General features: G+C 46.2%; 1 protein-coding gene across 3 annotated transcripts; it reads left to right on the top strand.

Annotated features, from left to right (window-relative positions):
• The first annotated feature begins 3970 nt into the window (after positions 1 to 3970).
• On the top strand, positions 3971 to 13827 carry CTU1 (cytosolic thiouridylase subunit 1). Of its 3 annotated transcripts, none has more exons than XM_073655703.1 (4): positions 3971 to 4161; positions 5215 to 6207; positions 7919 to 8415; positions 12338 to 13827. In XM_073655703.1, exons 3-4 carry the CDS (start codon positions 7920 to 7922, stop codon positions 12865 to 12867), a joined length of 1026 nt encoding a protein of 341 aa, XP_073511804.1. In that variant the 5' UTR covers positions 3971 to 4161; positions 5215 to 6207; position 7919; the 3' UTR covers positions 12868 to 13827. The 3 variants fall into 3 exon arrangements, with proteins under 3 accessions (XP_073511804.1, XP_073511803.1, XP_073511802.1); XM_073655702.1 differs by having other exon boundaries at positions 5215 to 6798; XM_073655701.1 differs by lacking the exon at positions 5215 to 6207.
• Positions 13828 to 14173: the final 346 nt, after the last annotated feature.

Here is a 14173-nt window from a genome sequence, read left to right as displayed (position 1 = left end):
ATAATAATAAAATAATACTAAAAAGTATAAGAATAATATTGATATGGAATAATAGTAATAAAATAGAATAATAATAATGAAAATAAAATAATAATAAAATTGAATAATAATATAATAAAGTAAAAAATCAAATACAAATAAAATATAATAATATTGAACAGGGGTGGATTAAGAGTAGCAAGGGCCCCGGGCAGTTTAGAAGGCACCCCCCCCCCCCACACAACTGATGTATCACATGTCGCATGATCCCCTGTGATAGATCATGTGATAGTTCACGTGAAATTAATTTGGCACAATATTAATTAAAATCATTTTTTTTGAGGCTGTGTGCCCACTATGCGTTTTTTAAGCGTTTCCGCAGCGGCAATTCTACCGTAGAAATGCTTAAAAAACGCATGGTAGAAGGCCTGCCATGTTCCCCAATGATAATCCGCTTGTGCTGTCGAAATTTCCACTGCGGATTATCATTGCGGAAAAAAACTCAGCATTACCAATTATTTTGCGGAAGCGTTGCGTTTTCACCACCATTGACTTGCATTAGACCGCATGGATTACGCATCACTGTATATGTAGATGCGGATAACATGCGTTCCAATGTGCGGATGGTACCCGGGTCTGGAGAAGAGGAGACTCTCCTCCGGACCCGGGTACCATAGAACCTGTAAAAAAAAGAATAAAATAAAAAATAAATATTATACTTACCTTCTGATGGCCCCCGGTGTCTTTATCCGATGCGTCCTGGCTTGCCGGCAGCTCGCGATGGTCTGAAAAGGATCTGCCGTGACGTCATTTAGTCATGTGACGGGTCAAGCGACCGCTGACGTCGGCAGGCCATCAGAAGGTAATTATATATTTATTTTTTATTTTTTTACCATTCTTTTATGGTCACACTATATAAATCCATGCCGGTTGCATGGATTTATATAGTGTGACCAAGTTGTCAAGCACTTTCCAAGTAATGCTAAAAGCGCTTGTCAACCCGCATGCGGAAATGCAAGTAGAACGCTTCACATCCTCATGACCCTGGCAGGAAAAACGCATGTACAATCCACATGTACAATCCGCATGTACAATCCGCATGTACAATCCGCATGCGTTTTTTCTGCCAGGGAGATGCAGAAACGCTCAGGAAAAATCCAGAGCATTTCCGCATCGTGGGCACATAGCCTTACATTAATTGTATGACTTAATATTGAGCACACGTAGCCATCTATACACAGCGGGAGGCCGCACGGAGCCATCTATACACAGCGGGAGGCCGCACGGAGCCATCTATACACAGCAGGAGGCCGCACGGAGCCATCTATACACAGCAGGAGGCCGCACGTAGCCATCTATACACAGCAGGAGGCCGCACGGAGCCATCTATACACAGCAGGAGGCCGCACGTAGCCATCTATACACAGCAGGATACCGCACGTAGCCATCTATACACAGCGGGAGGCCGCACGGAGCTATCTATACACAGCGGGAGGCTGCACGGAGCCATCTATACACAGCGGGAGGCCGCACGGAGCCATCTATACACAGCGGGAGGCCGCAAGGAGCCATCTATACACAGCGGGAGGCCGCAAGGAGCCATCTATACACAGCGGGAGGCCGCAAGGAGCCATCTATACACAGCAGGAGGCCGCACATAGCCATCTATACACAGCAGGAGGCCGCACATAGCCATCTATACACAGCAGGAGGCCGCACATAGCCATCTATACACAGCAGGAGGCCGCACATAGCCATCTATACACAGCAGGAGGCCGCACATAGCCATCTATACACAGCAGGAGGCCGCACATAGCCATCTATACACAGCAGGAGGCCGCACATAGCCATCTATACACAGCAGGAGGCCGCACATAGCCATCTATACACAGCAGTAGGCCGCACATAGCCATCTATACACAGCAGGAGGCCGCACATAGCCATCTATACACAGCGGGAGGCCGCACGTAGCCATCTATACACAGCGGGAGGCTGCACGTAGCCATCTATACACAGCGGGAGGCCGCACGTAGCCATCTATACACAGCGGGAGGCTGCACGTAGCCATCTATACACAGCGGGAGGCCGCCTGTAGCCATCTATACACAGCAGGAGGCCGCCTGTAGCCATCTATACACAGCAGGAGGCCGCACGGAGCCATCTATACACAGCGGGAGGCTGCACGTAGCCATCTATACACAGCAGGAGGCCGCACGTAGCCATCTATACACAGCAGGAGGCCGTCTGTAGCCATCTATACACAGCGGGAGGCCGCACGGAGCCATCTATACACAGCGGGAGGCCGCACGGAGCCATCTATATACAGCGGGAGGCCGCACGGAGCCATCTATACACAGCGGGAGGCCGCACGTAGCCATCTATACACAGCGGGAGGCTGCACGTAGCCATCTATACACAGCGGGAGGCTGCACGTAGCCATCTAGACACAGCGGGAGGCCGCACGGAGCCATCTAGACACAGCGGGAGGCCGCACGGAGCCATCTATACACAGCGGGAGGCTGCACGTAGCCATTTATACACAGCGGGAGGCCGCACGTAGCCATTTATACACAGCGGGAGGCCGCACGTAGCCATCTATACACAGCAGGAGGCAGCACGTAGCCATCTATACACAGCGGGAGGCCGCACGCAGTCACGCACACACAAACATATACAGACATATACATACACGCATAATCACATTTGAAACACAAAAATACATATAAACAAACATCACACAATGATATCTGCCTGCACACACACTCACCATCCCCCGGCTCGGCTCCAGTCGTCCAGCTCCTCTCCGGTGCAGCAGTGCAGGGCGCACTGCATGATGTCACACTAGCAGACACGGCCGCGCACAGGGCCATGTCTCCTAGCAGTGACGCGTCTCCTAGCAGTGACGCGGCCGGGCCAGCATAGGGAAGTTAACAGATGCAGTGCTGGCCCGGCCGAAGAAGAAGTAGCGGCTGTGCGCCGCTGCTGAGGGAGCGGTCCGGGGGCCCCGCGCCTCTGACTGCCGGTATGCGCCGCGGCGCCGCACATATTATAATGAGGGCAATCTGGCCATGGACCCCCCGGAGCCCCGGGCCCCCTGGAGGTAGCTCAGATTGCCCTCATTATAATCCGCCTATGATATTGAATAATAAAATGATAATAAAATCCAACAATAATCAAATAATAGAATAATAATATAATAAATATAAATCATAGTGATAATAATAATAAAATTATAATAAAATCCAATAAAATAATAATAAAATTGAATGAAAATACTAAGAATATAGTAACAAATATAATAATAATAATAAATAATAAAAAAATATAATAAAAAATAAAATACTAAGAATATAATAAATATAAATAATAATAATAAAATCCAATAATAAAATAATAAAATTGAATGAAAACACTAAGAATATAGTAACAAATATAATAATAATAAAAAATAAAATAATAATACTAAGAATATAATAAATAATAATAAAATCCAATAATAAAATAATACAATTGAATGATAATACGAAGAATATAATTAAAAACATAATAATAATAAAAAATAAAATACTAAGAATAGAATTATAAATTACAACAATAATAACAACATCAAATACTAAAATAATAATAATCGAGTAATAATAAAAGTAAAACAATATAATAATAGCAATATAATAACATAATAATAATATAATTTCGCTCTATCCTATACTCCCCTCTAGTGTCAAAATATGGAATTACACCCACGAATTAAACATTGCTAATTGCACGCAGGTAAAAAAAAAGGAATAATTTATATAAAGCATAATAATTCTTACACCCTAAGATACTCACAAATAATCGCTTTTCCCACCATTTATCGCCTCACTAGGCGCCATTTCTCTGGCGACAGCTCTTCCACCCTTAGACCACTTGGTATTGGTCTCCGAGATAATGGCCACCTTCTGATCACGTGTTTCTCGTCGTTTTCATGACGTCATCCTCTGCAACGTCCGGGGTGTATTGCGCATTTAGAAGAACTACATTTCCCTGCATGCCACACTTATGTCAAGGAATGCTGACAGCTGCGCGGAGCCTGCCGGGAGTTGTAGTTTTAAATAGGGTTTTTAGGGCTGAACCGGAGGAGAATAAACGTGCTTGGGGGCGAAGTGCTGGGACAGGAGCGGCGGAGAGAAGAGCAGGCAGGTGAGAGGGGAGCAGGGAAGGTGCGGGGTCGTCATCCCCATTATTAGGGTGGAGGGTGGAGCTGTCAGCCTCACTGTCTATCGAGGGTCCCTGTTGTAAGGCATTTAAAGGACCATTCCATCATACAACCACAAATCCCTCGTTTTTTGTTGCGCTTCTGCGTTTCTTCCAGGATCCGTCGCCGTTCCAGGTCTTTTCTTGTAGTATTGATTGGTGCTGATCACTTTACCATAAAATAAACCGGGGAAAAAAAAATCAAAGTTCTTTAAACGGCAAAAAAACCCCTAAACTCCGCAGCTGTTTTTGCGTTTCCTTTTTTACGGCGCTGATCAAACCTTATTTTTAATAAGGTAAATAATTTTTATTTTTTTGCCTCCATTTTTCAGACCCTGTAACTTCCTTGTTTTCCCCTTGAGGGCGCCGTGCACGGTCCGTTTTTTTTGCGCGGCGAGCCGTAGTTTTCATTCGTTCTGCTCTGGGGGGCATGATCTGTTTTGTTTGCTTTTTATTGCAATTTTTTTTTTTTAGGAAAAGTGCGGCTACCAAAAAATGCAATAAAGAAACTTTGCAAAATGTTTTCATGAAAAATATACGACTGTTTTGCCTCTTCAGCTCTGAGACAACAATCCCTGTGCAGTCTGGTCCTGACATAGACTTAAGTGCTGCTTTCAGTGATTGATTGCTGCTGTTAACCGCTCACATGCTGCAATCGCTGGCAATTTTGCAACTATTTTTTATTTAATTACCCCAGTGTATTTGCACTTCCCGATTTTCAGATGTGAGCTGTGTCACGCAGCCGGCATCCACCTGGGAGAGCAGCGATCACAGCTAAGCTCTGATTGCTGCTGTTAACCACTCACATGCTGCAATCAATCAGAGCTTAGCTGTGATCGCTGCTCTCTGAGGCGGATGCCGGCTGTGTAACGCAGCTCGCGTCTGATGTCGGGAAGTGCAAATGCACTGGAGCAATTAAAAAAAATAGTTGCAAAGTTGGATGTTTGTCGGAGCGGATGTCCCGGGGAGGCACTGAAGATCTTGTTGCTTCTGTTTCAGGGTGGATCCGTCTCCGGTCAGAGGGCAGAGGCTCAGTGCTGTCAGGAGATCCATCGTGTTGATCAATGTGGACAGAGACTCTGGAGATCTGACGGCGCTGGAGGACTCCCCGCTATCAGTTGTGCCCTGTTCTACCCTCGTAGCCCCCCGCTTTGTCACTGATTCCCATGGCGGATGGATATGCTGACACCACTGCCTGCCCTCCCCAGACTGGCAGCAGCGCCGCTACAGAGACGGCAATACAAATCCAGATCGAGGTTCACACTCCTCCATACGACGTCGGCCACGTTTCGGAGGAGGGTCAGACACGCTCGGTTACACCCACCATGGACCATGAGCGAGTGACCACTGCTCACTGCGCCTTTGGGTCGCCTGCCTGGTGCTTCTTCGGGGTCCCGGGTGGATCCCCCAATATACAGCGCGAGCTCGTTGTTACCTGTAAGCTGTGCCGCGCCCAGGTACGAAGGGGCATTAATCCGGGCAAGGTCGGCACCACCTGTCTCCTTACTCACCTGGAGAGGCGGCATGGCATGACCAGACAGGAGGTCTACGAGAAAGCCGTGACGTTGGGCTACTGTGGCCCCAAGCCGATGTTTGCCGCCCTGTCCTCGGAGTGTGTTGGTGGAAGACGAGTCGTATCTAAAAGATCGGGGGCGTTCATCTCTTCTTCAGACGATGATGACGAGGACATGTCCATACGTCAAACCACGACCGCCCCCGCTACTTCGTCCGGACCCCCCACCGCCACCTCCAGCTCCCCGTCAGATAGGCAGAACCAAAGCAGACATAGGTCCTCCGCGTACCGGCAAGCTTTACGGGACCGTCTTCTCGGCAGCATGCACTTGTTCTGCGAGGTCTGCCACGCCTTGGTGCTGTCCGGAGAACGCAGCCAGAGCGGGCGGGATCTGGCGCTAGAAACGCATTTCTCCACCAATCACCCGCAGATGTTCAAGCTCTTAAAGAGCGGAGCCGCCAGAGACGTGCGCCTCGGGGGTTTGTGTCCTTCCAGTTCTTTACCGTCTTCTGTCCAGCGTTGATCCTCAACCCGTGTTGCGATATTCATGTCCTACCTCCGGCCTGTCACCCTGGCACTTTCACCGCTCATCGCCAACCCTCGACCTTCATATGCCACCCGGCAGATCCTCCTCATTGGCTTCTACAAATATATATATGACTTGTCTCAATGATTTTCCGTTACTTTTTCTCTCTGAGACTTTTCGAGAGCTGCCGATGGGGCACCTGGTTACGAGCCGGTTGTAGACTTGGTTACCATTGTACAGAACTTATATTGCCCACGTAGTGAGTGCGATGATGACGATGATCTGGGCACATCCCATAAATGCTCCTACATGATTGGTGGGGGGATAGAACTGATCAAAAAGGGACCTTGGTCTAGCAGCCATGTCTGTGGTCCATGGCTGTCGGAGCAGAGTCCTCCTATCCTTCTACCTACCGGCGCCACCTCTGATTAGTACCACGTATGTCAAGGTGGACCTACCAATCAGAAGAGGCACTGGGGCTGTCGGCAAGTAGGCGGCCATTCGTAGTGCTCCAGTCCCATGGCCATGGACTTCCTTTGGATAGGTAATGACCAGAGAAGCGATTCTAGTGACCACATTGGTATCCCGTAGCCACCAGATGGGAGTCATGTAGACCTACCTGCCGGCATTCATGGCTCTTCTTCTGTTTAGTAGGTCCGATGTAGTGTCATTGTTATGACATGACACACTCATGGCGTCGTGCCAGGGCGGCTAATCAAGAGGCGTTGGAGACGTCGGCAGGTAGGAGGCCATTTGCAAGCTCCAGTCCCATGGTCATGGACTTCCTTTTGGATAGGTGATAACCAAAGAAGCGATTCACGGGACACCGATCTAGAGACCACTTCGGTATCCTGTAGACACTGGACGGGAGCCATGTAGACCTCCTACCTTCCCGTAGCCATGGCTCTTCTTCTGATTAGCGGTCATTGTTGTGGTATGACACACACATGGCGTCGTGTCAGGGTGGCTAATCAAAAGAGGTATCGGGTGTACCGGCAGGTAGGAGGCATTCACAGGGCTCCAATCCCATGACCATGAACTTCCTTTTGGATAGGTGATGACCATAGAAGCAATTAGCAGGACTCCGATCTAGCGGACACGTTAGTATCCCGTAGCCACCAGACGGGAGCCATGTAGACCTACCTGCAGGCAGCCTTGGCTCTTCTTTTGATTAGTAGGTCCGATACCATGGCCATGGACTTCTTTTGGATAGGTGATGACCAGAGAAGCGATTTGTAGGACCCCGATCTAGCGGCCACGTTGATATCCCTTAGCCACCCGACGGGAGCCATGTAGTCCTCCTACCTGCCAGCAGCTATGGCTCCTCTTCTGATTAGTAGTCATTGTTATGAAATGACACACACATGGCGTCGTGCCAGGACGGCTAATCAAAAGAGGCCGGGTCTACCAGCAGGTAGAAGGCGATTTGCTCATGTCTAGCGGTAACTCGTATGCTCCGAGCGGTGCTGCAGGTCTCTGCTTCCACTTTAGATTCCCCGTGTAAGGGTTCCCACCTTGCTCCTTTCTATTTTCTATGGCTCAACCGATTTGGAGCCTTCGGACACTTGACTCTCACAGGCGGTACAACGTCTTGGGTAGAGTCCATTACGTCCCCAGGGGACAGTCCAGGTAACAATTTCTTGACCCGCTTTCCTTTCCGCCAGGATGCCCGTGAACTGCAGTAGTTGCGAGACACGACGTGCCGCTTTACGGAGACCCAAGACTGGCCATTCAGTGTGTAAGGAGTGCTTCTTCCATGCTTTCGAAGAGGAGGTCCACCACACTATCGTATCTGCTAAGCTTTTTCAGCCGGGGGAGAAGGTCGGCGTTGGTGCTTCGGGTGGGAAAGACTCCACGGTCCTCGCCCACGTGTTAAAGGTTCTGAACGGACGCTACAATTACGGCTTAGATCTCCTTCTCATCTCCGTGGACGAAGGGATCTCCGGATACAGAGACGACTCCTTGGAGACGGTGAAAAGGAACCAACTTCAGTACGAGCTGCCCTTGAAGATCGTGTCCTACCAGGATCTGTACGGATGGACCATGGACCAGATTGTCAAGCAAGTGGGGCTGAAGAACAACTGCACGTTTTGTGGGGTGTTCAGAAGGCAAGCTCTGGACCGGGGCGCCATGATACTGGGGGTCAACAAGATTTGCACAGGTTAGTAGCGTTTCAAGGTGCCACCTCATAAGCTGCCTTGCACAATGTGAAGTTTCTTATGGCGAAACCGCTGATTAGAGGGTTCACCAGGCTCGGCCCCCACATCGCTGTCATTGGTACTACAGCTCAGTCTTATACAAGTGAGCGAGACTGAGTCGCAGTACCAAGGACGGCCACGACACGATGTGCGGAGTGGCGCCCTGTGAGCCAGTAACGGGTATGAGACGGAACGCCGGTGCCCCTTCAATCAGCTGATCAGTAGAGGATCCGGGGGTCCTAGCCAGAGGGGAGGACATCCGTACAGTAATCCCAGGAAAGCCATCCAAAGGGAATGTGTCGTCAGAACTTCTTTTGCAGTGTTTTTCTCTCTAGTATCAAAGTTTTTATTGAAAATTAGAAATCTTGCAATTCTCACACCGACCACTGGGGCTTTTTTTTTTAGACTCTTAAGTTCCTGTTTCAGGAAATGCACATGAACATTAGCAGCAATGGACTGACATAGCTCATCTCTTACACCAAAGCATCTAATGAGTGTGTGCAAAGGTCATTGTGAGGGGAGGAGGAGGTGAGCTGTGACACCTATTGTGAATGGTGGATCCTGTGTTGTCAGTCATTGTACAGAAGGAGGAGGAGGTGAGCTGTGAAATCACCTATTGTGTGAGTAGAAGTGTTATCAGTCATTGCAGTCCTGACTCTGCTGATAAGGAGACTGCTGTAAATTCTTCCAGGAAGTTTAAAATAGCCCCAGTGGTCGGTGCGGAAACTGCAGATTACTGATTTTTATTAAAAATAAAGTTGATACGGAGAAAAATATTACACGTAACACAGAAATCTGACTTCTGAGTCCAATATGTCCTATTCTGATGACACTATCCCTTTAATGTCCCATGAAACAGAAATCTCTACCTGCTGCACAGTACACTGCCTCCACATGCTACACAGACTTGATTTATGTCCCTTGCCATTCTTTCTGGGAGACCACAAATGAGTATGTGTCTAGTTTGGAGAAGCTTTTTCTGCAGTACAGTGGACTGCCTCTACATGTAACACAGACTTGTTTTCTATACCCAGTGTCACTCAATATTGTTTATGGGTGACCATCATTTGTGTGTATGTATAACATTAACCAGATATATATATATATATATATATATATATATATATATATATATATATATATATATATATATATATATATATATATATATATATATATATATATATATATATATATATATATATATATATTTTACATACAGTGCCTGCAAGTAGTATTCAACCCCCTGCAGATTTAGCTGGTTGACACATGCGGAATTAACTTGGCATTGTGACATTTGTACTGTAGATCAGCCTGAAGTGGGAAATGCACTGCAGCAAATATTTTTATTTTTTTATTTTTTTTTTAAAAACGTTAAAAGTTAATTCAGAGTGTCATTTATTATTCAACCCCTTAAACCACAAGAATTCTGTTTGGTCCCCCTAAAGTATTAAGAAGTAGTTCAGGCACCAAGAATAATGAGCTTCACATGTGTGGATTAAAGATCTCTTTTGCCAACCTTTTCTGACTATTTAAGACCCTCCCCAAACTTGTGAACAGCACTCAGACATGGTCAACATGGGAAAGACAAAGGAGCATTCCAAGGCCATCAGAGACGAGATCGTGGAGGGTCACAAGGCTGGCAAGGGGTACAAAACCCTTTCCAAGGAGTTGGGCCTACCTGTCTCCACTGTTGGGAGCATCATCCGTAAGTGGAAGGCTTATGGAACTACTGTTAGCCTTCCACGGCCAGGACAGCCTTTGAAAGTGTCCTCCCGTGCCGAGGCCAGGCTTGTCCGAAGAGTCAAGGCTAACCCAAGGACAACAAGGAAGGAGCTCCGGGAAGATCTCATGGCAGTGGGGACATTGGTTTCAGACAATACCATAAGTAACGTACTCCACCGCAATGGTCTCCGTTCCAGACGAGCCCGTAAGGTACCTTTACTTTCAAAGCGTCATGTCAAGGCTCGTCTACAGTTTGCTCATGATCACTTGGAGGACTCTGAGACAGACTGGTTCAAGGTTCTATGGTCTGATGAGACCAAGATCGAGATCTTTGGTGCCAACCACACACGTGACGTTTGGAGACTGGATGGCACTGCATACGACCCCAAGAATACCATCCCTACAGTCAAGCATGGTGGTGGCAGCATCATGCTGTGGGGCTGTTTCTCAGCCAAGGGGCCTGGCCATCTGGTCCGCATCCATGGGAAGATGGATAGCACGGCCTACCTGGAGATTTTGGCCAAGAACATCCGCTCCTCCATCAAGGATCTTAAGATGGGTCGTAATTTCATCTTCCAACAAGACAACGACCCAAAGCACACAGCCAAGAAAACCAAGGCCTGGTTCAAGAGGGAAAAAGTCAAGGTGTTGGAGTGGCCTAGTCAGTCTCCTGACCTTAACCCAATTGAAAACTTGTGGAAGGAGCTCAAGAATAAAGTCCACATGAGACACCCAAAGAACCTAGATAACTTGGAGAAGATCTGCATGGAGGAGTGGGCCAAGATAACTCCACAGACCTGTGCCGGCCTGATCAGGTCTTATAAAAGACGATTATTAGCTGTAATTGCAAACAAGGGTTATTCCACAAAATATTAAACATAGGGGTTGAATAATAATTGACCCACACTTTTATGTTTAAAATTTAATAAAATTCAACTGAGCAACATAACTTTTTGGTTTGTAAGATTTATGCTTCTGTTCATAAAACCTACTCTCGTTTGCAGTTTGAAGGCTCTAACTTATTTGCATCTTATCAAACCAGCTAAATCTGCAGGGGGTTGAATACTACTTGTATGTATGTATGTATGTGTGTGTGTGTATATATATATATATATATATATATATATATATATATATATATATATATATATATATATATATATATATATATATATATATATATATATATTATATTATATTTGCTATACAGTGGACTGTCCCTTTTTATATCACAATAACCTTTTGGGTTGACTACTGTTTGAGTATTTGTGCTTGGTGATAGGAAGCTTTATCAGCTGTAAAGTGCACTGCCTCTACATGCTGCACAGACCTGTTTTATGTCCCTTAACATCCTTACTGGATAACTACAGTACAGTAGGCTGCCTCTACATACAACACAGACTTGTTTTATGTCTTTAATATCCTTTTAGGGTGCCTTGGATGTAGGATGCTCTGTCTGCTGTACAATATCATGATACACAGACTTGTTTATATCTTTTCTGAGAAACCATTTTAGTTTATATATCTGGTTACAGGAAGCTCTATCTGCTGTACAGTAGACTGACTCTACATGCCACACAACTTGTTTTATGACCCTTTTATCCTCTCGGGATGACTACTATCTTTAGAGCTATCTATAACCTATAACCTGTTTTATACTCTTATCTGCTGTACAGTAGACTGCCTCTACACAGACTTATTTCATGACCCTTCCATCTGCTCAGGGTGACCTCTGTTGTACAGTAGACTGCCTTTACACACAACACAGACTACTTTTGCGGCCCTTCTATCCACTCAGGGTGACATGTTGTACGGTAGACTGCCTCTACATACTACACAGACTTGCTTTATGACCCTTCTATCCGCTCAGGGTGACGTGCTGTACGGTACTGCCTCTACACACTGAACAGACTTGCATTTATGACCTTTTCTATCCGCTCAGGGTGACAACGACTGTACTATAGACTGCCTCTACATACTACACAGACTTGTTTAAAGGTATTTCTCACCCAAATAACAAAAATTGAGATTGCAAACCAAGTCATAGTGAGAGTAAGGGGGAGGAGATGTACAGGAGACAGGGCTTCCTGTTACCGTGCAGTACAGTGGACTGCCTCTCCAGACTACACAGACTTACAACTCCTGCCATCTTTATCACAGGTCATAATGCAGACGACATAGCAGAAACCGTCCTGATGAATTTCCTTCGAGGGGACATTGCCCGTCTCCGGCGCTGCACGGCGATCACCACGGGCAGCGAAGGCGCCATCCCGCGCTGCAAGCCTCTGAAGTACGCCTACGAGAAGGAGATCGTGCTGTACGCCTACTTCAAGAAGCTGGACTACTTCTCCACCGAATGCATCTACTCCCCCAACGCCTACCGGGGTCACGCCCGCGCCTTCCTGAAGGAGCTGGAGGCTTTACGGCCCAGCGCCATCATGGACATCATCCACTCTGGGGAAAACCTGTCGGTAAGGGAAGACGTGCGGATGCCGGTCCAGGGAACGTGCACGCGCTGCGGCTACATCTCCAGCCAGGGACTCTGCAAGGCGTGCGTCCTCCTGGAGGGGCTGAACCGGGGGCTCCCCAAACTGGGCATCGGGAAACACCACAAACTGCACCATAAACTGCTGGCGCAGGAACCACTGAGCGATGCCGAGACCCGAAAGCTGAAAGTCGTGGACTTCTGAGCACTACAGACCACCCCCCCCCCCCTCCTTATCATATTACTGTGCTGCAGTACCAGACATGACCTAGGGACAGGTGTGGCGCTCTCTTTTTTTTTTTTTTTTTTTTTTTTTTGCTGTTTTTTTTTTCTCTTAGACCGTCCCTTTAAGAAAAATCCTTCCAGCTATCACCAAAGAACTGATCAAAAATTATTACTGGGCGGATCGATCCCCCCGTAAAGATATAAATGTAGAAGTTTTTAGATAAAACTTTAAATTGTTATTTTTCGAGTTATTTTTCATGCGTGCTCCCTTTTTCTTCGAGGAAACTTGGGTGACTAAAAGGAGACCATCAACAAGCAAGTCGTAGCTGATATTAGTTATGAGTGTTCTTTAATTTTTTTTTTAGCCGTGATTTCCCAGAGTAAACTGATTTTTCTTTTCAGGATGAAATTACACCCATGGGCACTCGGAGTACTAAGTTGAGATCTGTCAGCAGCTGCTTGTTGATGGTTTCTGTCGTAAAAACATTTTTTTTTTTCCTGCATTGTATATAGTAAAACATTTATTCTAGTGCTTTAGAGGCCTTATTAAAGGGGATCTGTCCGCTAAATAAGGTGGAGGGAGGCGCTACCATCACAAACGCATCTTTTTTTTTGACTACTAAGAGAAGCGACCCGTCCCCTATAATAAGCTGCTCCTGCCTAGGAAGCGGATTTAGATGAGAGAATAGTCTTAAATGTGTTCTGTTACTTTAAGGGAACATCTTTAATTTGTATATAAAGTTTCATTTTAGATTAATCGAGCTTAAAAGAGAAAAAAAAAATTAATGTGCAGTACATATGTATAGAGACGTGTGATGCATCATTTATATGTCACGTCACAGGAGCCGACCTGCTCTGTTCACTTCTTTTACATTTTGTCAAATTCTTAACTTTTTTTTTTTTTGTTGCAATAAAAAAATAAAAATACTGCCATACCGTACACATCCTATGATAGTGCTGGAAGAAAACCGCCAGGTCTGATCACATGACTTGTCTGGAATGTGGCGGGATATAACCCCAACATGGAGAATGGGAACACCCAGATGTACAGTACATTCATTCATTTGTAGAAAGAATCACTTAGGAGCAGCAATATGAGCAGTATTATAGCAGGTACATTCTTGTACATAGGGGGCAGTATTTTAGTAGTTAGATTCTTGTACATAGGGGGCAGTATTATAATAGTTGTATTCTTGTACATGGGGGCAGTATTATAGTAGATATATTCTTGTACATGGGGGCAGTATTATAGTAGATATATTCTTGTACATGGGGGCAGTATTATA

Source organism: Phyllobates terribilis, unplaced genomic scaffold, assembly GCF_046119375.1.
Source record: "Phyllobates terribilis strain yellow unplaced genomic scaffold, ASM4611937v1 Scaffold_12__6_contigs__length_324123572, whole genome shotgun sequence".
In the NCBI taxonomy this organism is placed as follows: Eukaryota; Metazoa; Chordata; class Amphibia; order Anura; family Dendrobatidae; genus Phyllobates; species Phyllobates terribilis.
Note: the sequence above shows the minus strand (reverse complement) of the source record. Positions and strands in the feature narration are given on the sequence as shown.